The sequence below is a fragment of the Trachypithecus francoisi genome, unplaced genomic scaffold (genome assembly GCF_009764315.1).
Source record: "Trachypithecus francoisi isolate TF-2019V2 unplaced genomic scaffold, Tfra_2.0 Lachesis_group10, whole genome shotgun sequence".
NCBI classification, from domain to species: Eukaryota; Metazoa; Chordata; class Mammalia; order Primates; family Cercopithecidae; genus Trachypithecus; species Trachypithecus francoisi.
This window is the reverse complement of record NW_022681455.1, coordinates 77,958,897-77,986,406: the sequence shown is the minus strand read 5'-3', so window position 1 is coordinate 77,986,406 and position 27,510 is coordinate 77,958,897. Positions and strand designations below refer to the sequence as shown.

Genomic DNA, 27,510 nt, shown 5'->3' with positions numbered 1-27,510 from the left:
TCTGTTTTCTTTTTGGCAGTATCACCATTTGAAATCCTCTTGCTTAATTAATTGACTTTTTGCTTATTGGTTTTTGCCTTTCTATCATAGGCATGTAAATGTCTTGAGAACCCCAACCTTGTCTTATATGTTCAAAGCATACCTAGAAGATGTTCCTTAAATATCCGCTGAATGAATGAATGTATCATAGGTTTTCTATAATAACCAGAGGATAGCAAGTGCAAAAAGCTGAAGTTGGTAGGATATTTAGCTACATGAAGTCACTCAGAGAACAAGGCTGATAGAGACTTTGCCATTTTATGATGTCACTATCTCCATATATGGTTTCCAGGAGCATTGAATAGGGAAAGAGAGTACAGAAAACTCATACTTGCTCTTAAATAAATGCCTTAGACCAGAAGTGACTTGTATCATCTCCACATGGAGTTTATTGTTTAGGACTAGAGTTTAATGGCCTCACTCTAGCTTTAAGAGAGGTTGGAAAATGAAAGAGGACATGCATAGAATGTTTGGAGAGTTCTCCTTTGTCTGCTGTATACCCTTTGCTAAAGATGAGAAAATTGAGGAAAAGAGGGATAAGAAATCTGCTCAATGCCACAGAGCTGGTAACTGGTAAAAGCTGGACTCAAGCCCAGGCTGCCTGGTGCCAGAGCCTGTCTTCTTGTCCATACCCTCATGTTGCAGTTCCACAGGGGAGACCTACTGAGATGCAGACAGTGTGTCAAGGGCTTTTCCTCCTGTCTCCATTCTTTTCTGAAAAGTGACTGCTCCTTTTGCTTCAGTAACAGAGGTTTTTTGTTTGTTTTTTGTTTTTGTTTCAGTACTTTGATGCTTTGGGTGTTGAAAGTTTAGCTTACCACAGCCAGTCAACTAGCCCTGCCTTCTCACCTCTCCAGTGACTGGCCACAGAAAGCTAAACATTAAACACCTGAAGTATCATAGCTTGCCACACGGTCCTGTCAGGGATGTCCTGGGTGTCTCCAGAAATCTTTAGCCATGACTTTGATCAGAAATAATTTCTTCCCAGATTCAATGAAAATACTGGAGATCCCTCATTCTCCAACAATACCCCAAAAATGGCTCCAGTAGAAAAGTCACAGTACAAGTCACTACCTATGACTACCTCGGTTTATCCAGTGCAATATCACTATCAAGCCTCCATCTAAATGCCTGCTCCAGGTGCTTTACAGGCTTGGTATCACATAATCCTTTCAATGATCCTATGCAACAAATCTTATTGACAAATCCCACTTCATTTTACAAATGACAAGACCAAACTTTGAAAGGAAAATGGTTCACCCAAGAGCTTTCTTTTTTTTTTTTTTTTTTTTTTTTGAGGCGGAGTCTCGCTCTGTCGCCTGGACTGGAGTGCAGTGGCCAGATCTCAGCTCACTGCAAGCTCCGCCTCCCGGGTTCCCGCCATTCTCCTGCCTCAGCCTCCCGAGTAGCTGGGACTACAGGCGCCTGCCACCTCGCCCGGCTAGTTTTTTGTATTTTTAGTAGAGACGGGGTTTCACCGTGTTAGCCAGGATGGTCTCGATCTCCTGACCTCGTGATCCGCCCGTCTCGGCCTCCCAAAGTGCTGGGACCAAGAGCTTTCTTGTAAGTGCCTGAGGTTGGACTTCAACTCAAGACTTTGGGATTCCAAAGACCCTGCATTTTACCAGGATACCAAATTTTTCCTCTGAGAATCCCAAGTGAACAAAACGAGCTAACGTTGATTATGCCCAGCACTGTGTGCTACATGCTTTTTATAAATTATTTCATCTAGTTCTTTCATCTAGTTCAAACAAATGAAGAAGTAAAGAAAACACCCTGGAGGTAGGTATTGTTGTTACCATTCCTATTTTACAAATGAGGTAAGTGCTGGGTGCTGTGACTCATGCCTGTAATCCCAGCACTTTGGGAGGCTGAGGGGGGCAGATCACCTGAGGTCAAGAGTTTGAGACCACCCTGGCCAACTTGATTTTGAAGGCACAACTGATTGATTTTGGTGGGGATTTATCTTCCCAACTGAAGAACCACAGGGCAGAAAGAGAGCGAGAAACTGTCCTTCACCTCTGTCTTACCTGGTACTGTTTAGGGCACAGCTGAGCTAGGTTTCTATTTTTAATAGAAACCCAGTCTCTACTAAAAATACAAAAATTAACTGGGTGTGGTAGCAGGCACCTATAATCCCAGCTACTTGGGAGGCTGAGGCAACAGAATCACTTAAAACCAGGAGGCGGAGGTTGCAGTGAGCCAAGACCATGCCATTGCACTCCAGCCTGGGTGACAACAATAGATTCCGTCTCAAAAGCAACCAAAAACCAATTAAAGAAGGTGAGGCCAAGAGCAAGGAGGTCCACAAAGATCACACGGAGGTTAAGTGGCAGACCTAAGCTCAAACTCAGACCTTTCTGTCTCCAGACCTCCAGAGCCCAGGCTCTTATCTATTAGGCTATGCTGCCTCTCAGCTGTCATTTAAGGGAGACTATGGAGATGTAGGGCTGGGAAGGGGGAGCAGATTAGCCACAGAGAACTACTGAAAATGCACCATAGGACCTGGTTCATTCACACCCCTAGCTATGCCACAGGAATTGGAGGTGACTTCGTATACATGGTTTTTCTTTTTTTTTTTTTCTTTTTTTTCTTTTTTTTTTGAGGTGGAGTCTCATTCTGTCGCCCAGGCTGGAGTACAGTGGCATGATCTTAGCTCACTGCAAGCTCCACCTCCCGGGTTCACACCATTCTCCCGCCTCAGCCTCCAGAGTAGCTGGGACTACAGGCGCCCGCCACCACGCCTGGTTAATTTTTTGTATTTTTAGTAGAGGCGGGGTTTCACCGTGTTAGCCAGGATGGTCTCGATCTCCTGACCTCATGATCCGCCTGCCTCGGCCTCACAAAGTGCTGGGATTACAGGCCTGAGCCACCGCTCCTGGCCCACATGGTTTGCTTTTCTAACTGATTATCTCTCCGTGGAGGCCTGTAATTGTTTCTGTCATATTTTACTGAGCATCTCCTCCCCCTACTGAATTACGCAATTCCTGGCAAGTTCTCTGTTCAAGGTCCCCCTCCGCTGTGGCCAGAAGCCAAGTTCTGCTGGGTACACATTCCTGTGGATCACCTGATCAGAGAGAACTGAACCTACAAAAGAGAGCTCAACCTCCTTTTCCATACCTACCCGGGACCTAGCTCAGCTGTGCCCTAAACAGTACCAGGTAAGACAGAGGTGAAGGACAGCTTCTCTCTCTCTTTCTGCCATGTGGTTCCTCAGCTGGGAAGATAAATGCCCACCAAAATCAATCAGTTGCCTTCCAAATTCTGGTGACCTGAAGCAAAGCTATAATTCTAGCAATTAACCAAAAACATGCATCCGTTTCAGGGAGAAAGGTTGGCATACACAACCAATCTATTAGCTATCTCTTCCCAAGGCAGGTGGTGACTTGAGAACTCTGTGCCCGGTTTCTGAGGACTGTTTCACCATGCAGTGGCTGATGAGGTTCCGGATCCTCTGGGGCATCCACAAATCCTTCCACAACATCCACCCTGCCCCTTCGCAGCTGTGCTGCCGGTCTTTATCAGAAGTTGGAGCCCCAAGATGGAATGACTATGAAGTACCGGAGGAATTTAATTTTGCAAGCTGTGTTCTGGACTACTGGGCTCAAATGGAGAAGGTAAGAGGACTGCCATGATGGTGATACAAGAACAAGGGTGGCCTCACTTTCCTTATCTTGCTCCTGCTAGGTTGAAAGGTACAGAAGCAAAATTGCTTCTGCCTCAACTTATCAGTGTTGTGGAAGAAGCTTATACTTCAAGTTTCTATTCCCAGCATGGCCATTTCCTTACTTCACTGAGCCTCAGTGGTTTCATCTATGAAATGGGGAATTAACTCCTTTAAAAACAAAAAAATAGGTAAATGTATCTTTTGTTCAATCAGGGTATTAAAATTGTGACCTATTGTGGGATCTGGCCAGCAGCCCACAATGCAGCGGGGCTGTCTCTTTGTTCCCAGGTGGATCGGCAGGTTGAGAAATAATAGACACACACAAGATAGTGAAAGCTGGGTCCAGGGGGGTCACCACCTTCTGGTCCCACGGTGCCAACAATGCACTGGATATGCCAGCATTTATTATTAAGTTTAGTGAGGTCAGGGGTAGGTTATTGAGGGATTTAGGGTCATTTGATTATGAGGTGAGATGGTCACATGGGGATGAAGTAATTCTTTAATATAACATCTGTATGCAGAAGTACAGTGTACAGAGATAAGAATTTACAATATAGTGTGTGCATCAGTAATTTCTAACAGAGCCTTAAAACAGGAACAGCAGTAACAGTTACAGCAAAAGTTGGTTACAAACAATTCATAGGAACAGGACGTGAAGTTAGACCAGAAATTCTCAGAAGGGAGCATGCCTTAACCCTAAAGAGGCCTAGAAGAGCCGTGGCAAGGTGAGGGCATTTATAGCCCTATCTTCCATATGGACAGGCGCCCCCCATGCATCCATTTATAGGCTCTCCACAAGGGGCGCATTCCATTCCCAGAGCTATGAACATCTGCTTTTCTGGGATAGGAATCTTGGTGATGTGAAACCTCCCTGACCGCACATCCATTCATAGGCTCTCTGCAGGGGGAAGCACATCACGCGCTGTTGGCTCATTCTGGCCGTCCAACCTGGCATTGTCTTTACACAATCCTGCATGCAATTTTGTATTTACAATAATCAGGAGCATTTCATCTTTTATTCCACAGCAATAGTTTCAAGGGGTCTCCCTATAGTGACCAAGTGCAAAGTTCTGATCACAAGGTCAGCAAATTCATATTAGTCTGAGTTCTCATCTTCAATGAATGGGACAGTGTGTCTTAACTGGTATTCATGTCATCGAACTTGGGCTTGACGTGAGACTGCACCCAGAGGAGGGGATAGACCACCTGAATGTGCACATGAGTGTCTGACACGTTTACCTATATTAGGCCATCCATCTTCCCATGAGGGTGGCAAGTCTAATTAGATTCCTCTTTGTCAACTACCTACTTGACTGTGGCTTTAAGGTATGTCAAGAAAAACCAAGCTCTGTGTCTTCCAGAGGTTTTGTGTTTCTGCAGAAAACCCCAAGTGCTTGGTTTGTCTTCTCACAGGACACAGACCAAGAGAGAAGCCGTAGTGACATGAGGAGTCAGGGTAGACAATGGATGGTGTTTCCAGCTACTAACTCTCAGCTGCCAATATGGTAGTGTGAAAAGTCACCCAGCACTGTCTTTGAACCAAAGAGAGAATCCCCCTGAAATGGAACTGGAGAGTTTATAAATTTTTAAGTGTTCCATGAACATGTATTCATGTATTACTATCCAAAGCCTATATGTCTTTATGACATCTTCCTCCTCACTCCCTTCTTTTTCTTTTTCTGAATTTGCATAGTAACCTCAAGAAAAATAAAACCCTCAGTTACAGAGAGCATTTTTATGTGCCTTGACAATCACCTTGCATTTAATCATCTGATTCCATGGATACTGTTATTGTCTCTATTTCCCTGATGAAGAAACTGAAGATCAAAGGATGTAACTAACATGCTGAAATCACATGTCTAATAACTGGAACAACAGGGTTTGAGTCCAGGCTGTCTGACTTCACAATCTATTATTTAACCTAGTCTCACAGTCTAATGATGCCAAAATATCTCTGCCTTAAGAGTATAAATTGATTTTTTTCATTGCCCAGACTGGAAATCTGGTTGAGAATTTTTGAAACATGACATGGGTTGGAGAGGAAGGAAGTAAAAGGAGGAGGTGAATGGGTGAACATTACTATATAAATTTGAATAATATAAACACAATTTTGCTTTTTAAAATTAATATTATACTATAAGCATTTTATTGTAGAAACAATTCTAAAAGTTTTTCATTGATTTTATCATATTCAATCCCATAGAAGTAGCTTAATTTTTGCAGACAGCATGTAGTTGAATTTTATTTTTTTATCCATTCCGTCTTCTGGTTGGGGAGTTTAGTCTACTTACATTTAAAGTAATTACTGATAGACAAGGATTTACTATTGCCATTTTGTTAATTGTTTTCTTGATGTCTCATAGCTTTTTTGTCTCTCATTTCCTCTCTTACTGATATCCTTTGTGTTTAGTTGAGTTTTTGTAGTGATACACTTTGATTTTCTCCTCATTTCCTTTTGTGTATATTCAATAAATATTTGCTTTGTGGTTACCATGGGAATTAAATATGATATCTTGTAGTTCTAGCAATCTATTTAATACTGATAACAACTTAACTTTAATCACATATAAACACCCTACTCCTGTGACATTATAAGGCCAATAATGAAAATTAAATGTAAAAATCCTTCTCCTTTACAGTTCTATCCCAGCCAGCCCCCACACACACTTTATGTTATTGATGTCATCAATAACATTTTTGTATATTGCTTAAGTAACATTTATTTAATATGTATTATAAATATATGATAATAAATTAACATATTTATAATTATTTTATGATTTATTTTTTAAATACTATAACAAATAACAAGTGGAGTTATAAACCAAACTTACAATAATGTTGATTTTTATATTTGTTCATGAATTTATATTTACAAGAGAACTTTATATTTTCATATTTGAGTTCCTCTCCAACATCCTTTTATTTCACCTTGAGGACTTCCTTTAGCATTTCTTGTAGGGCAAGTCTAGTGATAGTGAACTTTGACTTTTGTTTATCTGGGAATACCCTACTTTCCCCCTCACTTTTGAAGAACAGTCTTTCTGGATGTAAAATTCTTGGTTGGCTTTTTTTTTCTTTAAGCACTTTAAATGTTTTAAAATGGGATCTCAGTCCTTAAGTTGTGTTCACATCGGAACGTGACTATGGCTGTGGATTAGTTTAATAAGTGCTATTTTTCTTAGAAGCAGAAAGTAACACATAATGTATGGTCTTGACCAGGAGGGCAAGAGAGGTCCAAATCCAGCCTTTTGGTGGGTGAATGGCCAAGGGGATGAAGTAAAGTGGAGCTTCAGAGAGATTGCAGACCTGACCCGCCGCACAGCCAACATCTTCACACAGACCTGTGGCCTGCAACAGGGAGACCTTCTGGCCTTGATTCTGCCTCGAGTGCCTGAGTGGTGGCTGGTGACTGTGGGCTGCATGCGAACAGGTCAGTGATGCAAGAGGGACCTGGTGGACCTCAGGGCTGTTCAAGAGCCAATGTTTCCTGAGATATTAGCTACTGTGCACCCAGCCTGGCACTGACACAGCTTTGAAGCCCTAGTCCCAGTTTCTGTGCTGGGACCACAAAACAAGGCTTCCTGCACTCTGGGAATTAACAGTTTAGTTGGAGACAAAACAGTTTCTCTTCTCTGTACCTCCTTTCTTCTTCACAGTCTTTGTCTTTCTCATACTCCCTCACAAACTCTCTTATTCTTTCTTATTCTCTCCCTCACACTCTCACATTCATACACTCTCAAGTGCAGTGCCAAACTTTCTCTCATACACACACACACAAACACACATACACTTTCTCTTGCACAGTCTCAGGTACTCTTACCTTTTTAAAGATTCATTGATTGTTAACATTTTTCCCATATTTGAGCACTCTCTCCCTCTCTCTTTCTCTCCCTTTCTCACTGAATTATTTAAGAATCACTTGTGGGCATTGTGACACCTATGAACACCAGGTAAACACTCATAAACACAAAAGCAGTCATCTGATAAGATCCAGAATATTCCACAGCCTTTTCTGCATGACAGTGACATTTTTGAAGAATACAAGTTATATTGTAGAATATATCTCCAAATTTGTATTTCTGACTCTTTCTTCGTGATTATATTCAGATTAGACATGCTAGGCAGGAGAATTACAAGGACAAAGTTGTGTTTTCCTCCGTGCGTCACATCAGGGGGTATATTCTGAAGTCAGTTTGTTCCCTCTTCAGTTATACTGTTTCATCACTTGAGTAAGGTGATTTTCACAGAAAACCTTTATCCTTTACAAAGGCACAATTTTTCCTTGTAATTAATAAATAATTCATGGTGTGGTGTGATCCTTAAGCGATTGTGTGAATATTCCTGTTTCCTAACAGTCTTCCACATTATGGTTTGGGTATCTAGTGATGAATTGAATATGACCATATTGGTTTTACCTGGAAATTTTCTATTTCTGTCAGTTTCTCTACATTTATTAGTTAGAATTCTTATGTAGCGATTTCCCTTCCCCTTTTAATGGCCTATTTTTTATCTATATAAATTAGAGTCAGTGACTCACAGATTCTTTCTTGAATCACTTATCTCATTTTATCGTGTGTACAGCACTCTGCTACACTCTTGATCATATTTTCTGTCTCTCCATCTCATATTCTCTCACAAATAAAACAGGTGATTCATTCAGCCAGATCATGTGAAATCAAGAAGTAATAAAACTGGTGGAAGGAGTCTAGAGATGAAAAGCCATGTCATCTGTGGACCTGTAAGATGGTCCATGGGAAATCTAAGACTTGGCCAGGGGTGGTGCCTTAGGCCTATAATCCCAGCACTTTGGGAGGCCAAGGTGGGCAGATCACGAGGTCAGCAGATCAAGACCATCCTGGCCAACATTGTGAAACCCCATGTCTACTAAAATCCAAAAAAAAAAAATTAGCCGGGAGTGGTGGCAAGACTCCATCAAAAATAAAATAAAATAAAATAAAATACTTGAGCTGAGCCCTCTGGGATAAGAAAAATTAAAGAGGATTAGAAACAAAAGAAGGGCATTCCAAGCACGGGGTGAGGAGTGGCCATTTTGAAATAGAAAATAAGTTGTGGGAGAGAAAGATGGAAAGAAAGCAGCATCTTCAAAGTCAGGATGAGAAGTGTGGTGTTTTCCTGGAGAGAGGGCACAGGTGTTAGTGCAGAGGAGAAATGTAGAGAGGCCAGGTGCAGTGGCTCACACCTGTAATCCAGCACTTTGGGAGGCTAAAGCAGACAGATCACTTGTGGTCAGGAGTTCGAGACCAGCCTGGCCAACCTGGTGAAACCCCATCTCTACTAAAAATAAAAATTAAAAAAATTAGCTGGGTGTGGTGGTGGACACCTATAATCCCAGCTACTGGAGAGGCTGAGACAGGAGAATTGCTTGAGCCCAGGAGGCTGAGGTTGCAGTGAGCTGAGATTGCACCACTGCACTCCAGCCTGAGTGACAGAGGAAGACTCCCTCGAGAAAAAAAAAAAGAAAGAAATAAAGAGAAAAAAAGGAAGAAAGGAAAAAAAGAAAGAAAGAGAAAAAGATAGAAAGAGAGAGAAAGAAAGAAAGAGAAAAAGAAAGAAAGAAAGAAGAAGAAAAATTTAGAGGGGAAAAAAAGTCAATGTTTATGGAACTAAGCAAGTAATAATATAGAAGATGGGTAGCAGAAAGATTCAAAACTGCTGGAGGGATGAGAATCCAAAAGGAAACACAAAGACTTGAGCTCACTGTTGGCGATGTAGATAGAAGGGAACACAAAAAAATTCAAAGGACAATGTGGTGAAATGCAGAATGAAGGAAAGAGGGGACATTCAAGATGACATCCAAGGAATGACAGAAAAGGGAATAAGAAGGGAAAGATTGGGGAGAGATGCAGCTATTCTTAATGTCAGAGACATTGTCCTGTTTACATCTATACTTCCAGATCCTGTGTAAACATGTGTAAAGCAGTGTCCACCCATTTTTTGGCTAGATCCATTTACAGTAGAAAAGGTTAGGACAGGACTTTCAAATTTTAATGTGCAAAAGAATCACTTGGAAAACTTGTTAAGATACAGATTCTAATTCTGTAGTTTTGAAACAGAGTATGAGATTCTGCACCTGGATACTGCTGCTGCTGTTGTTCTGTGGTCCATACTTTGCATAACAAGAGGTTAAGGGATTTCAGTGCAGACAAGCCAAGCCTAAAGCCCATGGTTGTGAAAAAGAAACCAAAACAATCAGTTCGTTTCTTATCCCCAGGGATCATTTTCATGCCTGCGACCACCATGTTGAAGGCCAAAGACATTCTCTATCGACTACAAATGTCTAAAGCCAAGGGCATTGTGACCACAGATACCATTGCCTCAGATGTGGACTCCATGGCTTCTGAGTGCCCTTCTCTGAAAACCAAGCTCCTAGTATCTGATCACAGCCGTGAAGGGTGGCTGGACTTCCGATCGCTGATTAAGTGAGTTTCCAGTCTGATGAATATGGTCTCTGAGTACAGGTGTTGTGGGATAATTTAGGAATCAGAGAGACTGATGGATTGAGGAGGATATATTCATTTAGGTGCACCGGCCCAGTCAGATTAACATCCAAAGGACTGAGCCCCAAACAAAGAGTCAGGTTACCTTTTAAGCATTTCGTGGGGTGGGGGGGAGATCTGTGCAGGAGGAAGCATATTACAGAAGCAAGAATCAAAGACAGTTATTCAATTGAGACATGCATTACCTCATTTCTTACTTTTCAAGGAAAAACATGTTTTACAACTTGAGTTTATATGTCTAGTGACCTTACAGCTGCACAGCTAGAGAAAGAGGGTCTTCACAATGCCTGGGAAAGGGAGAGATAAGGCTCACTAGCTACAGACAGAAAAACAGGCAGTTAATTTTTAAAGGACTCCACCTCTTTCTCTTCCTCAGGGGGAATTGGGTTTTCTTACATACAACTGAGTTTTTGCTTACACATTCTTTAATTTCTTTTAATTCCTATTCCATTCCCACCCTTTGGTGCTTTTTATAACAAAGGTGTTAATAGAAAGCACCACTATTTGCCACCTCTTTGCTGAGCTGAGCTTCTACTGGCAGTGGCTGATATTTGGTTAATGCCATCAACTGTGCAGTAGTGTGTTGAGTTATTACTGCCTCTATAGTTGACCGAATGCCCCTAATAAACAGGGGTAAAAGACAAGGGAGAATGAGGCAGATGCCAAGAATAAACAAAAACCCACCAATGAGGGTTTTGAATCCTCCAAAGGTTGGGAACCATCCTCCAAACAAAGAATCCAGGGACCATCTGGACCAAGTCAGAACTGGACCATGGGCCAACTTGTTCATTCTAGCTCTGATTTCCATGACAGCTTGGCCATTATTATCAAATTCTAGGCAACAGTTGGTTAAATTAAATTTTCCACATACTCCTCCTTCTGAGACTAAGCAATAATCTAAAGTCAATCTATTTTGATATGTAGCATTTCTCATTTGTGTTGCTTGTATTGCCAGTAAATCTAGTGCCCTTGATGTTTCATTGGTTATCATTTCAAGGACTGTCTGCAACCTTATGATGCAGTTGAGCATATAGATTGGGGTGTGGTACCCTCGTGACCCGTCGTGCACCCAGATAGCTGGCCTATAATATTTAATGATTCTTTCAGGAGACCATTCATTATCTTTCCAGTCTCCTATGTCCACATCTTTTTTGACATTTGTGTCTATTTTTGTGATTATGCCCTTCTAATTCTTCTTTTATTTTCTTCATTGACTAGATACCCTAAGAGTTCCTCTTGCTTTAGAGGAATTAGAAAGAAAGATGGCTTGATTGTTCCTACACACATGCCCCTGTCCATTTAGCTGGCAGTTGCCAATATGCCCATGCTCCACAGATCCAATATAGGCCAGAGGGTGCTTTCCAAGCGTTTGGAGCCTGTAGCTGACGCCAAGTGTTGGTTAGGGTAGAGAATCGAGAGAAAGGATTTGGATCTGGTAAGCAGGAGTCGTTCTGGGCGTTTCTCCATAGAGTTTTGTTTTTAGTCTCATCATAATACTGTTGCCCTAGGCATTGTTTCTCCTACTGCCTCTGTGAAAGCCTTTCCCCATTGGGCAATACGTACTTTCCAATTTTGGAGGTTTTTAACAACCAAACACTGGCTGAGGCTGTTGGTTCACTGGCAGGGTTAGGTGAAGTGAAATTATCTTGTGGCATTAATTCCTTTGCTTCCCATGGCCACTGCTTCCCCATATTAGTTCCTCCACATACCTAGCATGAGGAAATTCCTAAGCTGCCTGCTATGTTTTCAGCTAGTTGAGCAAATAAGTTTTGGTTGGTGGGGAAAGCTCAGGCACTGACTGATCCAAATGCTTATAGAATGACTTATAGACCTGGAATTGTGGGGTTGGATGCATTTGAGTCCTTCTAGTCTTTTTGACAAGTAGTATGTAGCAGGACAAGCCACAGACAAAACCTCTCAGACCCCGAGTTGTAGAAGGAAGGGCTCTATTCAGCTGGGAGCATCATCAAGCTACTGCCTTAAAATCTGAGCTCCCTGAGTGCACAATTTCTGTCCCTTTTAAGGGCTCACAACACTAAAGATTTCACATGAAAGGGTCATGATTGATTTGAGCAAGCAGCAGGTACGTGACAGGGGCTACATGCACCGGCGGTCAGAGTGAAACAGACAGGACAGGGAGTTTCACAATGTTCTTCCAAACAATGTCAGGAACATTGGTTTCTAAGTCATGAGTTGATTTTTAACTACTAGGTTTAGGCCAGGCAGACCTGGGCCTGGTTCCGGACCTGGCGCTGGGCTGCCTGTCTTTGCTTTTACTTCATTGTTTTTTCTTAAAACAGATACTGAGTATAAAACAACATGAGACAATATGAGAGGGTCTCTCTCTTTCCTCATTCCCCCCGTTTGAGACTCTCACTTTTTATTAGTGGGCGTTCTCACTCTTATTTTTGCTATTTATGTCTTTTTGTGCAATAGATTGATAGTGATTCATATAGTACACTTGTGCTGAAGCATTTTGGTGAACTAAGGTAGTGATGAAGCTTTTTTATCATTTGAAGAAGTACAGGTAGCAAACAAGGGAGCAGTAAGTAGGTTTTTATTACAATTGTAACTTTTATTATAAGAGTTTTAAATCCTCCTAGTGCTAGGAACTAATTTTTAAACATGGCTTCAGGGTGGAATTTGTGCTACACTTGTACGGACACATGTGACTATGTCTTTAACTACTTACCTTTGATTATTTATGTGTAGACAGTCATTAGTAAGGTGAAATTTCTTATAGACCTCTCTTTCTGCTGCTAGCATGTAGTTGAGAGACAATCTATTTTGATAGATAGCATTTCTTATCTGAGTTTCTTGCCAGGCCAGAATAGTCAAGGCATGACCAGTTTTATTAGTGATGATTTTTAAAACAGCTTGCAACCGTATGATTCAGTTGAGCACGTAAATGGGGGTCCAGTATTCTCATGAGCTGTCTTGTGTCTAAGTGGCAGGCCTATAGTATTACATAATGTTTTAGGAGGTCATTTATCATTTTTTTAATTACCTATGGCTATGCTTCATTTTCCACAGGAAACACAGACAGGGAAGCCCAGAAGTTCACCTGTTTTTATGGGCAGTAAGAAGAAAGATGGTTTAATAGTGCCCATAACACAACCACCTGTCTACTGGTCAGGCAGCCTAGCATAGGCTCTGTGTCTACGTATCCAGTATAACCCGGTGGGGCAGTCTAGTCCTGGTGGAATTCTGGGTGGGACTGTTTTTGCGGTACTATTATACAGCTTTTGCCTAAGACAACTAAGCCGCCCTACGGGATGAGTGAATCCTTTTTCTTTTCTAGCTATGCAATACTGTCTAATAATTGAGACTTTTAGAACCTAGAGATGATCTGGATGATTCTTTCGGGCCAGGAATTCATCAGGAACTGGGTTCATCAGGAACTCGGGCTTCTTATGGCCATTGATCTCTTATTACAGTTTTTTAATAAACATAACATGAAGTAACATTGAGAGATGGGCTACATGCTCGGCTAATTGCAAAAACAAATTTCTATTTTTTCCTGGAGTCTCTGGTACTGGCACATTTAGTTTATCATAGAAAGTCTGAAATACTCAGTCTGGAGAGTGTCTTTGAACCTCTCTTTTTATCAGGATGCTTACGCTAGGATCTAGTCTTTTTTAATCAATGCCTTATGCTACTTTTTTTTTTTATTCCATTTTGGGTCTGAGGGTTCTGTGATTACTAATTTTAAAGGATTACAGCTCCCACTCATGCAGGAGGGGCTGACCTTTTCTTTTTGGAGCTAAACAGGATTTTTTTTTATTTAATTTTTTTTCAAGTAGCCCAAATGACACAAGATCATTGTGTATTGACACATTTCACATAAATACGATTCTTGACAGATATACTTACTTTCTGCTGTGTAACTTTTTTTTCAATCTAGAGAACCGCATCCCATCCCATGCTGCTTACTATTAATAGTGGCACAGGTGTCAAATTTTAAGGTTACATTTTAGGGGACCCCTCTTTCTTCTGTTCTAGCTATTACTTTACTTGTGTCACTTAGAAAAGGACCAGAACTTAATTTTATTTTAAAAACTGTGATCATGGGAGGCTTAAAATGGGTCATAACATGCATCAAGTTGGTTATTTCCTGGGTTACATACTTTGGATAGAACAGCATTATACAAACAAGTTTCTTTTAGAGTCCTGGGACACTTATAACAACTGTAAAATAATAGGACTATAGCAATCTTTTGTCCTACCTCAGTGACTTGAGGTATATACTGGGAACAGCCCTCAGTCTGAGGAAGGTCAGTTGAAGTCTTTACTGTACAAGTCCAAATTTTAAGGAAAATGAGTCACACGATGAGTTTCCTCATGCTTCGGCCATGTGTGGACCAGTCAGCTTCTGGGTGTGACTGGAGCAGGGCTTGTCGTCTTTTTCAGAGTCACTTTGCAGGGGTTAGCGACTGTTTCCATCCACGTACAGCTCCCAGTCTACAGATGTTTAAGGATGGTCTCAGAGGCTAGGGCCACTAGAATAAACTGAGTCCAATACTTTTACACAGTTATGTTTTACTGGGATCTTTGATACCAGGAGCAAGGTGGAAGGTTTAGGGTATTGCAAACTTTAAAGGTTATGCGGGGATTTTTTACAGAGCAAGCTTTGGTATCTAGTTAGTCTAGCATTGATTAGCTAATGGTGTCCTTTGGTATTTATTAAAATCACGACAGCATGGGGAGACTTTATATTTAGGTTTTGCCTAAGAGTTAGCTTCTCTGCTTCTTGTGCTAACAGGGCCATTGCTGCCAGGGCCCTTAGACATGGGGGCCAGGCTTTGGAAACCCCATCTAGTTGTTTTGAGATGGGCCACTGGCCTTGGCCAGGGCCCTACAGTCTGGGTTAAAACTCCAACTGCCATTTTTTTTTTTTTTTTTTTTTGACACATAGAGTGTAAAGAGTTTTATCAGGTCAGGTAGCCTCAGGGCTGGGACTGACATGAGTTTTTCTTTTTAACTTATGAGAAGCTCATTGCTGTTGGTTGTAATAGATGTATATTTAATTCATATTTGTATTGACTGTCATTTACCAAAATATTGATTTAAATCCTGTAACTATTTGATCTCAAGCTTTAAATTGATCTGGTATTTCTTGTGGTTAATTTCAAGGTAAAATTGATCTAGTATTTCTCCAATTGCATCTAAATAGATGTCAGAGTTGAAAGACCTATAAGGGGCTTCTCTCACTTTACGATGTCTTATTATTATTATTATTATTTCTGATTGACAAAGTGCCAGGGTGAAAGGGATAGCCAAATGGACTAAAGCGCAAGTGCCACTCCAGTTATTCGGCAGAGTGTCCAGTAAAGGTCCACCATGATACCACCACACATCCGCTCGGGGATGAACAAGGGCTGACTGATTGACAAGCTCCTGAAAATTCTTAAGCTCATCGCATCTCTTCAGGTCTCCAAGGAATACTAAGTTTCCTCCTTGCCGTGAGAGACACGAAGTGAACTTAGTGTTGGGGGATGGAAGCTGGATGGCCCTCGGGGGCTGACCCGCAGGGACTTTGGGAAATAGCAGAAAGAGCTTGACATGACTTACTACTCCAGGCTGTAGAATCCTTGAAAAGAGCTACCATGCAGCCCACCTGTGGTTGACTGGAGGACCACCTTAGTGGAAGGGGGACAATTAGGGCCTCTGGCCTGCCATGTGCACAAGCATAACAATTACTTTTGTTTAACGTGTAGATGGAATATTTGATCCATTTCAACCAGGCATTTGCATCTTGGTATGCTGTCTTAATTGCCAAAGTTCGTTTTAAGTCTTTAACTTCTATGATCTTCTAGTAAAATGAATGTTTTCTTTAGCACCTATTTTTATTAGTTTTTAGACCAAACAAAAGCTAAACACTATTTTATTTTATTTTTTTATTTTTTATTTTTTTTGAGACGGAGTCTTGCTCTGCCGCCCAGGCTGGAGTGCAGTGGCCGGCTCTCAGCTCACTGCAAGCTCCGCCTCCCGGGTTCACGCCATTCTCCTGTCTCAGCCTCCCGAGTAGCTGGGACTACAGGCGCCCGCCTCGTCGCCCGGCTAGTTTTTTCACTATTTTATATTTAATAATGCTGTTTGTATGATTTTTATACCAGCTAAGCTAAATTTTACCTTTATATTAGTGTGTTATTAATTTTAATAAAACCTTGTAAACATATTTGTCCTATTTTTCATGTTTGACCATAAGGTAAGATTTTATAGACTCTTTTTAATGTTTTATAATTTTTGTTAAAGAGCAGGCTGATGCTTTAAGAAAAACCTATTGTATCCCTTTAATGTCTAGTTTACAGAAAAACTGGATGATACCTTTTTAACTTCAGCTAATATGTTTACACACAGAATTTTCTTTACAATTAACGTTTTAAAACTTGCTTAAACTTTCAAAACAATAATTTTTTAACCTTTTAATGTAGGTAAAAATCTACATTCTTATGCCTCCTTATAATCTTTTTACCAAAGGTACATTTTACTTTTCTTATACACCTTGCACATAAACTGTTTCTTCAATAGTACTCAGGAGGCCTTATTACTTTTAAATTACATATAAATTACATGATATTTTTGGCATGAAGTTTTTTTATAACTTTTTTTCCTTTCTGACTTTCGCAGACAGTATTTTTTTTTTGACATGTCTCAACTTTTTGACTTATTACGAACTTTTTTTAAAAATTTATTTCAGGACAAGAATTTACTATATAACATTCTTTTTTTTTTTTTTTTTTTTTTTTGAGACGGAGTTTTGCTCTGTTGCCCAGGCTGGAGTGCAGTGGCGCGATCTCTGCTCACTGCAAGCTCCACCACTTCCCAAGTTAATGCCATTCTCCTGCCTCAGCCTCCCTAGAAGCTGGGACTACAGGCGCCTGCCACCACACCCGGCTAATTTTTTTGTATTTTCAGTAGAGAAGGAGTTTCACCGTGTTCTCCAGGATGGTTTCGATCTCCTGACCTCGTGATCCGCCCGCCTCGGCCTCCTAAAGTGCTGGGATTACAGGCATGACCCACCGCACCCAGCCTATAACATTCTTTTTGTATAAATCCTGCCTCCTCCCTTTTTTCTTTTTTGAAATTTTTTAACATAGTTCCCAATGGGGTGGCCTTACTTTGCGCCTGACCCATGTTGTCCCAAGACAAAATACCATGCTCACACCACACACACTCACCACAAAACAAAGAACGGGTAAAGAGAGCACACACACACTTTTATCGTTTATACCAAACCAAAATCAGAATACCACGAAATTCAAAATCTGAGTACCAAGAAACTTAAGCCAAGTCAAAACCAAAACCAAAGTATCCAGCAATTCAAGTCAAGTCAAAACCAGAACAAAAGTGCCAATCCAGGCACACCATGGGTAATCAGACCACGCTTCCACTCAAATGGAGTGGAGCAAGTTCCAAAGACAAGTCTTACCAAGTCAAGCCAAGTCAAAACCAGAAAAAAAGTGCCAATTGAGGCACACACTGTGGGTGATGAGGCCATGCTTCCACTCAGATGGAGTGCAGCAAGTTCCAAAGACTAGTCTTACCAAGTTTCAGATGTCGGGACTCTAAGTGCCAATTCCTTCCTGGTGTTCAGCCACTGTGTTAATCCTCCGCAGGGACCTGCTATGTGCTGCTCTGGTGAGGCGTTCCACCGCAACAATTGCCTACCCAAGAGTGCCCTTCAGATCTCGTGACTCAGGCTGACTGGGGTCCCCCACAGGAATGCTCCACAGAGCAGGCCTAAGCCACCTAAGGGGCTGCCTTGGCCATCCAGCAGCTACCTCGCTTCCCGGTCAGGGAACCAAGAAATGTAGCAGGACGAGCCACAGACAAAACCTCTCAGACACCGAGTTGTAGAAGGAAGGGCTCTATTCAGCTGGGAGCATCATCAAGCTACCGCCTTAAAATCTGAGCTCCCTGAGTGCACAATTTCTGTCCCTTTTAAGGGCTCACAGCGCTAAAGATTTCACGTGAAAGGGTCGTGATTGATTTGAGCAAGCAGGGGGGTATGTGACAGGGGCTACACGCACCGGCGGTCAGAGTAAAACAGAACAGGACAGGGAGTTTCACAATGTTCTTCTATACAATGTCAGGAACATCGGTTTCAAGTCATGAGTTGATTTTTAACTACTGGGTTTAGGCCAGGCAGACCTGGGCCTGGTTATGGGCCTGGCGCTGGGCTGCCTGTCTTTAGCTTTACTTCCTTGTTTCTTTCTTAAAACAGGTACTAAGCATAAAACAATATAAAACAATATGAGAGGGTCTCTTTCTTTCCTCATCTAGACAGATAAACTCAAGTTGTAAAACATGTTTTTCCTTGAAAAGTAAGAAATGATGTAATGCATATCTTAATTGAATAACTGTCTTTGTTTCTTACTTCGGTAATATGCTTCCCCCTGCACAGATCTCTCCCTCCTCACCCCCCACAAAATGCTTAAAGGGGCTCAGTCCTTTGGATGTTAATCTGATTGGGCTGGTGCACCTAAATAACAAATATATCCTCCTCAACCCCATCAGTCCCTCTGATTCCTAAATTATCCCAAAACATTTCTGGTGGCCCATTTGGGGATTGGAGATAACAGATTTACTGTCTCCTTTGCCTGTGGGACTAGGGCCCTGGAGCCGGGGGAGACCCGGCATCCAAGGCACGCCATGGGGGAGCTTCACCCAGTTGGAGACTGGCTCTCCCTGCATCCGGGGCCCTGCCCGGCAGCGCAACGGAACCAGAGATGGGGCTGCAGGATGATACCAGAACTTCAGGAACGGTGGTAAGGAGAAAGGGCCCAAGGCAGGAAAGCCCATCCGATAGGGATAAAGGGGAGCTTGATCACCTCCCAGGGACTGACCGCCAAAGCAACCCAGAGTGGCTGGGGGTGACAGGAGTGGCCTGCCAATTTGGATGAACCTCATGTCCCCCCAACAAAGTGAGAGTGGCTCACTGGTGGAGAAAATGGGCCGACAGAGCGGCAACTGCAGCAAGGAAGAGCTTGCTGGCAGGATGGCAAGAGTGGTTTGCCACCCCGACTGGGAGTGTGTGGGTGTGTGTGGACCTACCCAGGACACTAGAGAGGCTCATTTCATCTGATGAAGAGTCTTGGGGTAGGAATGGTGTGTGTATGTGTGTGCATGTGGGAACCTAATGAGGCTCACCCTGGACATAAGAGAGGCTTGTTTTGTCTGATGGGAAGTCCTGAGGCAAGAGAGGTGTGTGAAAGTGTGTGAAAGAGCTGGTCTCAGGAGAGGCCAACATGGGGAGTGATGTGGAGAGGCACAGATCCCTTAGCGCAGGCTGTGTGCTCCGAGGCAAGTGTGGGGGAAATCAGACCTAGGATGTTGCATACAGCTGATAGGATGAGCTTCACAGCTGCAGCAGGCTGTGACAGGGAAAGGCACGTTCCTGGTTAAGCAGTGTCTGAAACTCCTGTAATAGGACGCTGTCTGGTAAAAGTGTGCCTCAGGGGAGGAAACAGGAGGAAAAGCATCGAAACCAACTCCTTTGGAGTGCATGAAAAAGAATTTTTAAGAAGGATTTAGAGGTGATTATGGGATGAAACTAGATGTTCAAAAGTTAAGGACATGAATTAGAATAGCCCTCTTTTAGTGTTGGATGGCCAGCCGAAGGCACTATAGATAAATTGGCTATGTGTTCTAAGGTAGGTAGTGACTAGCGCTGGAGGACAGCCAGGGACTATAAGTGCCCACCACCATGCCCAGCTAAATGTATTTTTTTTACTCTCACCCTTTCTCTCTTTCTCTTCCCCACCCCTCATCACCAAGGTCACAGAGTTTAGTTTTAAAAAACAAGCTTAGCAGTCTGGTTAAGGGCACAGACTAGGGTGCAGACTGAGTTTGAATCCTGGCTTTGCCACTTGCTAGCTGTATATTACCAAGCAAATTACCTAACCTCTCTAAGTCTCAGTTTCCTTACCTGCAAAATGGACATGATTAGAGTAGTACTCACCTGCTAGGGTTGCTCTGAGTACTGAATGACTCATATTTATAAATCACTGAGAGTATTGCCTGGAACATAGCAAGTGCTATTTAAATGTTCATTAAATTACTTAAAGATTCGTTGTATTTTACCAAGTTTTCAAATAAAAAAATGCTGGTCCACATGTCCAAATCACCCATCAAGTCAGTGTGATGCTTAACACCGCGAGAGCCAGTTTTCCTCTAGTTTTGCAAACTCCCAGTTTCCTGTCCATGCCTTATGTTTCTTTTGCTTCCCCAGAAGATGAAGAAACAGCAATAATGACTTTTTTTCCTTTTGTCTTGAACCCCTTTGCAGATCAGCATCCCCAGAACACACCTGTATTAAGTCAAAGACCGTGGACCCAATGGTCATCTTCTTCACCAGTGGGACCACAGGCTTCCCGAAGATGGCAAAACACTGTCATGGGTTGGCCTTACAATCCTCTTTCCCTACAAGGTAGGAAAGAGGGCACCGACATAGAGGTTGGATCCCAGATGTGGGAGATGTGTGTGTGTGTGTGTGTGTGTGTGTGTGTGTGTGTGTCTTGGGAAAGGAGCTGTAAGTAGAAGTGACTCCATCCTCCTTTTCCCTTTCACTCTCTTTGGTTCAGACCTCTCAGGGTCTGAGAGGTGAAGGCTGGGAGTCCTAAATGTTTGCTGACAGAGGCCTCAGAGCGACAAAGGAGGCACATTTAGGTTCTATCAGAGCATCTTCATAGGAGGTGTGAGGAAATGTGGGTAGAGACAGCACACATTCCACAAGCCACACACATGACAAACCTGACAGGGCTTGCAGACCTTGTAGTAGATTTTGGACTTTATTAGGAAAACAATGGGCAGATACTGAAGGTTTTTTAGGGAGGAGGAGATCTGATCAAATCTGTATTTTGATAAGATCACCATGGCTACAGGGTGAAGGATGGATTGGAGAAAGTCAGAATAGAGTTAGGGAAGAGCAGTTAAAGGCTCCTAGTCTAATCCAGGTGCAAGCTAGTAGGGCATGGACCAGGTGCTGGAGATATGATGGAAATTAACACAGTTGAGATTTCAGGAAGTAGAGTGGACCAGATCTGCTGGCTAAACATGGGAGATGGAAGGAGGTCAAGGACGATGCCAAAGTTTGGGGCTTGGGCAACTTCATGGACAGGGATGACATGTCTGGATACAGAGAACACTGGAGGAGAATCAGTTCAAGAGAGGTAGCATGATTGAACCAGTTTCAGTTGTATGTAATCAGGAAATATTTAGCAGTACACCTTTGAGACCTGGCCTGAGGGTGGTATGGAGCCCCACACAAATCACATGAACTGAGAGTGAGAGGGGTGGGTTCATAGCTAAAAACCAGAGTGCATAGCCCTTCATTGCATCGGCCATGATCACACAGCTGAAGCCACTGCATTTTGGAGTTAGCAGGAAAATACGGAGCCTGAAGACATCTGATGTCTCCTGGTGCCTGTCAGACCCAGGATGGATTCTGGCTACCATGGGGGCCCTGGTGGAGCCATGGACAGCGGGGTGTACAGCCTTTATCCACCATCTGCCACAGTTTGACACCAAGGTCATCATACAGGTAAGAAGACTCAACTTCCACTATCAGCAAAATTCCAGAAAAAATCCATGTTTCCAGGCCAAAAGCTGGACCTTGCTAAAATATATATATATATTTTATTAAGCAAAGAAGCCTATGAGCCTAAGATGATCCTGTGCCTGGGCTTCTCAAAGTGTGAAGCACTGAATCTGAGTCACTATACCCGAGTGACATCAAATCGTGACCTTGAAGAAAATGCGTATTACCGGGCCATCCTCCAGACCTGTAGATCAGCCTTTGTGGACTTGGGACCCAGGATGTGCATTCTGAAAAATTAAAGCAAGCACAAGTCCAAGTGTCCCAGATCCTGGACCATGATGCTGCCAGGGACAAGCAGCTGGGGTGTGTGTGTGTGTGTGTGTCTGTGTGTGTGTGTGTTCTTACTCAATATGATGAAATGTTTAAAAACAGACCTTGGAATATGACAGATCTAGTTTCTTATCCCACCTTTGAAATTAACTAGCAGGTTACATACCACTCTGAGCATCAGTTTCCTTATCTGCAAAACAGGACTTTTAATAATTACTGCCTCATTGGTTGAACTAGTTTACAGTCCCACCAACAGTGTAAAAATGTTCCTATTTCTCTGCATCCTCTCCAGCACCTGTTGTTTCCTGAATTTTTAATGATCGCCATTCTAACTGGTGTGAGATGGTATCTCATTGCGGTTTTGATTTGCATTTCTCTGATGGCCAGTGACGACGAGCATTTTTTCATTTGTCTGTTGGCTGCATACATGTCTTCTTTTGAGAAGTGTCTGTTAATATCCTGGTGATTCCTCAAGGATCTAGAACTAGAAATACCATTTGACCCAGCCATCCCATTACTGGGTATATACCCAAAAGATTATAAATCATGTCGCTATAAAGACACATGCACATGTATGTTTATTGTGGCACTATTCACAATAGCACAGACTTGGAACCAACCCAAATGTCCATCAATGATATACTGGATTAAGAAATGTGGCACATATACACCATGGAATACTATGCAGCCATAAAAAAGGATGAGTTCATGTCCTTTATAGGGACATGGATGAAGCTGGAAACCATCATTCTGAGCAAACTATTGCAAGGATGGAAAACCAAACACCACATGTTCTCACTCATAGGTGGGAATTGAGCAGTGAGAACACTTGGACACAGGAAGGGGAACGTCACACACCGGGGCCTGTCATGGGGTGGGGGGAGCGGGGAGGGATAGCATTAGGAGATATACCTAATGTAAATGACCAGTTAATGGGTGCAGCACACCAACATGGCACATGTATACATGTGTAACAAACCTGCATGTTGTGCACATGTACCCTAGAACTTAAAGTATAATTTTTAAAAAAATAAATAAATTAAATAACAAAAAATGATTACTACCTCATAAAATCTTAGGTAATATTAATGAGATGATAGAGGCAATATGTGTAAAGTACTTAACCCTGACATCAGCACATAGAAACCACTCTATCAGTGGGAGCTGCTGCTGCTATTTTTAAGATGAGTACATCATGATGACAATTCAAGTCACCTGCATGAACTCCTCTGTATGTCCCTTCACCCCAAAATTTTCCCTATGTCTCCACTCACATCCTTGCTTTCCCTCTCAGAGGCAGACCTTGCCCTCCACCTCTCAAAATCCACCCGTTCTGCACAACCACTGCAGAGTTCTATCTCCTGGCCTTGGAGAAATAGCATTTCTTTATTAATCTTTAATCTACTACTCATTTTCTCCTGTATTTTCAGTCTCTCACTTTTCGCTAGTTTTACACCCTCAGTCCATAAACACATTCAGTGTACTTATCCTAAAATTCCTCCCTTTGAACCTGCTATACACTGGGTCAACCCATCTTTTCCACCTTAATACCAAACTTCACCAAAGAACATTCTCCACTTGCTGCAGCCACCTCTGCTTCACCTAGCCTGCTCCTGAATACTGCAGTCCTCCCCAATGGTCTGCCCTTACTGTTCCTCTTCTTTCTAAGCAATTTCCTTCACCTCCATTTTCCTCAGCAAGCACATCAATGCAGGTGGCTGTCAGGACTGTACCTAGGGTCTAGTCTCCCCGGTTCAAACTGATTCTCTCAGGCTAGCAAAACATTTCCAACCTGCTAGTTGGTAAAGCCCATCTGATCATTCCTCCAGAACGTCAAACTGCACTTCTCATATCTCATTCCCTGCCTCTATATCAATGCCTCCTCCTGTGTCACCATCATTATTTTCTGTACCACATTCTGCATCTGAGACTTAAAGCACCACAAACAAGACTGACCACCCTTCCCATCCTCATGCCTAATTCTCCTGCTACTATAGAGAGTGTCTCAAAAGGTCTTTATGTATTTTAAACCTTAGTAAATGCTTAAAGTTTAAAATGCTACAAATTTACCAAAAAAGCATTTGCATTACTATTTCCCACTTACTATTTTTATGAACTACTCATAATAATTTTTAATTTATATATTGTATTAGTCCATCTTATTGAAGACTAAGACAAAAAGTTTTTTAAATTTTTTATTCAGAGGGTGCATGTGCAGATTCATTACATTAGTACATTGCATGATTCTGAGGTTTGGAGTAAGAATATTCTCATGACTCAGGTAGTGCATATAGTACCCAATAAGTTTTTCAGCCCACGACCCCCTCCCTCTCCCTCCCTTCTCATAGTGCCTATTGTTATCTCCAGCATCATTGTTTCCAACTTTATGTCCATGTGTACTCAATGTTCAGCTCCCACTTATAAGTGAGAAAAAGTGATGTTTGGTTTTTTACTCCTGCATAAATTTACTTAGGATAACAGCCTCCAGCTTCATCCATGTTGCTACCAAGGACATGATTTCATTCTTCTTTATGGCTGCATAGTATTCCATGGTGCATATGTAGTACATTTTCTTTATACCAATCCACCATTGATGGGCACATAGGTCAGTTCGATGTCTTTGCTATTGTGAATACCACTGCCAATAACATATGAGCCTATGTGTCTTTTTGGTAGAACCATTTATTTTCCTTTGGATATATACCCAGTAATGGGATTGCTGGGTCAAATGGTAGTTCTAAGTTTGCTGAGGCATTTTCAAATTACTTTCCACAGTGCCTAAACTAATTTGCATTTCTATCAATAGTATATGAGCATTCCATTTTCTCCAAAGCCTCACCAGCATTTATTTTTGACCTTTTAATAATCACCATTCTGATAGGTGTGAGATAGTATCTCATTATGGTTTTAATTTGCATTTATCTGATTAATGACGTTGAGCATTTCTTCATATGTTTGTTGGATGCTTGCATGTCTTCTTTTGAGAAGTGTCTGTTTATGTCCTTTGCCCATTTTTTAAATTGGATTATTTGGGTTTTACTTGTTGATTTATGTTCTTTGAAGATTCTAGATATTAGTTCTAATTAGACATTATGTATTAGAATCTACAAAGAACTTAAATTCTTTGTAGAATCTGGATATTTGATTCTGGATATTGTCAGATGCATAGTTTGAAAATATTTTCTCCCACTCTGTAAGCTATTTACTCTCTTGATAGTTTCTTTTGCTGTGCTGAAGCTCTTTAGTTTAATTGGGTCCCACTTGTTAATTTTTGATTTTGGTGCAATTGCTTCTGGGGACTTAGCCATAAATTCTTTGCCAAAGCTAATATCCAGAAGAGTATTTCCTAGATTTTCTTCTAGGATATTTACAGTGTAAGGTTTTATATTTAAATCCTTACTCCATCTTGAGTTGATTTTTTATATGGTGAAAGGTAGGAGCTGAGGTTTATTCTGCTACATATGGCTAGCCAGTTTTCCCAGCACCATTTATTGAATAGGAAGTCCTTTCTCCTTTCTTATTTTTGTTCACTTTATTGAAGACCACATGACTAAGAGCTGTGAGTTCTCTATTGTGTGTTCCATTGGTCTATATGTCTGTTTTTGTACCAGTAATGCTGCTTTGGTTATTGTAGCCTTATGGTATAGTTTGAAGTTGGGCAACATGATGTCTCTGGCTTTGTTCTTTTCACCATTCAAGCACTTTTTGGTTCTATATGAGTTTTAGAGTCATTTTTTTCTAATTCTGTGAAAACGACATTGGTATTTTAATAAGGATAACATTGAATCTGTAAATTGCTTTAGGCAATATGGTCATGTTAACAATATTGGTTTTTCCAATATATGAGCATGGAATATTTTTCCATTTATTTGTGTCACCTCTGCTTTCTTTCAGCAGTGTTTTGTAGTTCTCCTTGTAGCCATCTTTCACCTCCTTGGTTAGATGTACTCTTAGGTATTTCATTTTTAGTGGTTGTTGTAAATCGGATTGCATTCTTGATTTGGCTGTCAGCTAGAACATTGTTGGTGTATGGAAATGCTAATTTTTGTACATTGATTTTATATCCTGGAACTTTACTGAAGTGGTTTATCAGTTCCAGGAGCCTTCTGGTAGAGTTTTTAGGGTTTTTTATGTATATAATCATATCGTCAGCAAAAAGAGATAGTTGGACTTTTTTTCTATTTGAATATCTTTTATTTCTTTCTCTTGCCTAATTGCTTTGGCTAGGACTTCCAATTCTTTGTTGAATAGGAGTGGTGAGAGTGGGCATCCTACTCTTTTTCCAGTTCTCAAGGGGAATGATTCCAGCTTTTGCCTGGTCAGTGTGATGTTGGCTGTGGGCTTGTCATAGATGGCTATTATGTAGAGGTATGTTCCTTCAATGCCTCATTTATTGAGGGGTTTTATCATGAAGAGATATTAGATTTTTTGAAAGCTTTTTCTGCACCTACTAAGAGGATCATCTGACTTTTGTTTTTACTTCTGTTTATGAGGTGAATCATATTTATTGATCTGCATATGTTGACCCAACCTTGCATCCTAGGAATAAAGCCTACTTGATCATGGTGAATTAACTTTTTGATATGCTGCAGGATTCAGTTTACTAGTATTTTGTTGAGGATTTTTGCATTTATGTTCATCAGGAATATTGACTTGGAGTTTTCTTTTGTCATTGTACGTCTGCCAGATTTTGGTTCCACAATGATTCTGGCTTCATAGAATGAGTTAGAGAGGAGCCCCTTCTCCTCAATCTTTTGGATTAGTTATGGAGGGATTGGTACCAGTTCTTTGTATATCTGTTAGAATTCAGCTGTGAATGTATCTTGTCCAGGGTTTTGGGGAGTTAGTAGTTACTGATTCAATTTCAGAACTTATTTGTCTGTTCAGGTTTTCACTTTCTTTCTGGTTCAATCTTGAGAGGTTGTGTGTTTCCAAGAATTTATCCATTTCCTGTAGATTTTCTAATTTATGTGCATCGATGTGTTCATAATAGTCTATTAAGATCTTTTCTATTTCTGTGGGACCATTTATAGCATCATCTATGTCATTTCTGATTGGGCTTATTTTGATCTTCTCATTTTTTTCTTTGTTAATCTAGCTATTGTCTATTAATATTGTTTATTCTTTTGAAAAACAAGCTCTCAGTTTCATTGATATTTTGTATAAACTTTTGCATCTTAATTTCAATCAGTTCTTTAATTCTAATTATTTATTTTCTTCTGACAGCTTTGGTGTTTGTTGGTTGTTCTTTTTTTCCCTAGTTCCTCTAGAAGTGATATTAGATTCTTAATTTGAGATCTCTCTAACTTCTTAATGAAGGCATTTAGTGCTATAAACTTTCCTCATAACATTGCTGCAGGTGCGTCTCAAAGATTTTGGTAGATGGTATCTCTATTTTCATTTTCATTAAT

The 27,510-nt window shown here is 41.3% G+C and overlaps 1 protein-coding gene and 1 long non-coding RNA gene across 4 annotated transcripts in view; one reads left to right on the top strand and one right to left on the bottom strand.

Annotated features, from left to right (window-relative positions):
• Positions 1 to 2,849: 2,849 nt before the first annotated feature.
• The window catches only part of ACSM1 (acyl-CoA synthetase medium chain family member 1), a 62,989-nt gene continuing 38,328 nt past the window's right edge, over positions 2,850 to 27,510 (top strand). The window contains exons 1-6 of one of the 3 annotated variants that reach the window (XM_033217830.1): positions 2,851 to 3,200; positions 3,418 to 3,656; positions 6,929 to 7,139; positions 9,942 to 10,149; positions 20,519 to 20,659; positions 21,613 to 21,772. In XM_033217830.1, the coding sequence (XP_033073721.1) occupies positions 3,465 to 3,656; positions 6,929 to 7,139; positions 9,942 to 10,149; positions 20,519 to 20,659; positions 21,613 to 21,772 (912 nt within the window). In that variant the 5' untranslated portion in view covers positions 2,851 to 3,200; positions 3,418 to 3,464. Of the gene's footprint in view, positions 3,201 to 3,413; positions 3,657 to 6,928; positions 7,140 to 9,941; positions 10,150 to 20,518; positions 20,660 to 21,608; positions 21,773 to 27,510 lie in introns of all 3 variants that reach the window. The other 2 variants (XM_033217829.1, XM_033217832.1) reach the window with 2 other exon arrangements.
• On the bottom strand, positions 17,427 to 18,200 carry LOC117087532. Its single transcript, XR_004438843.1, has 2 exons — positions 17,737 to 18,200; positions 17,427 to 17,620 (listed from the first exon to the last, which is right to left on the bottom strand). It is a non-coding gene; the product is annotated as an uncharacterized LOC117087532 (long non-coding RNA).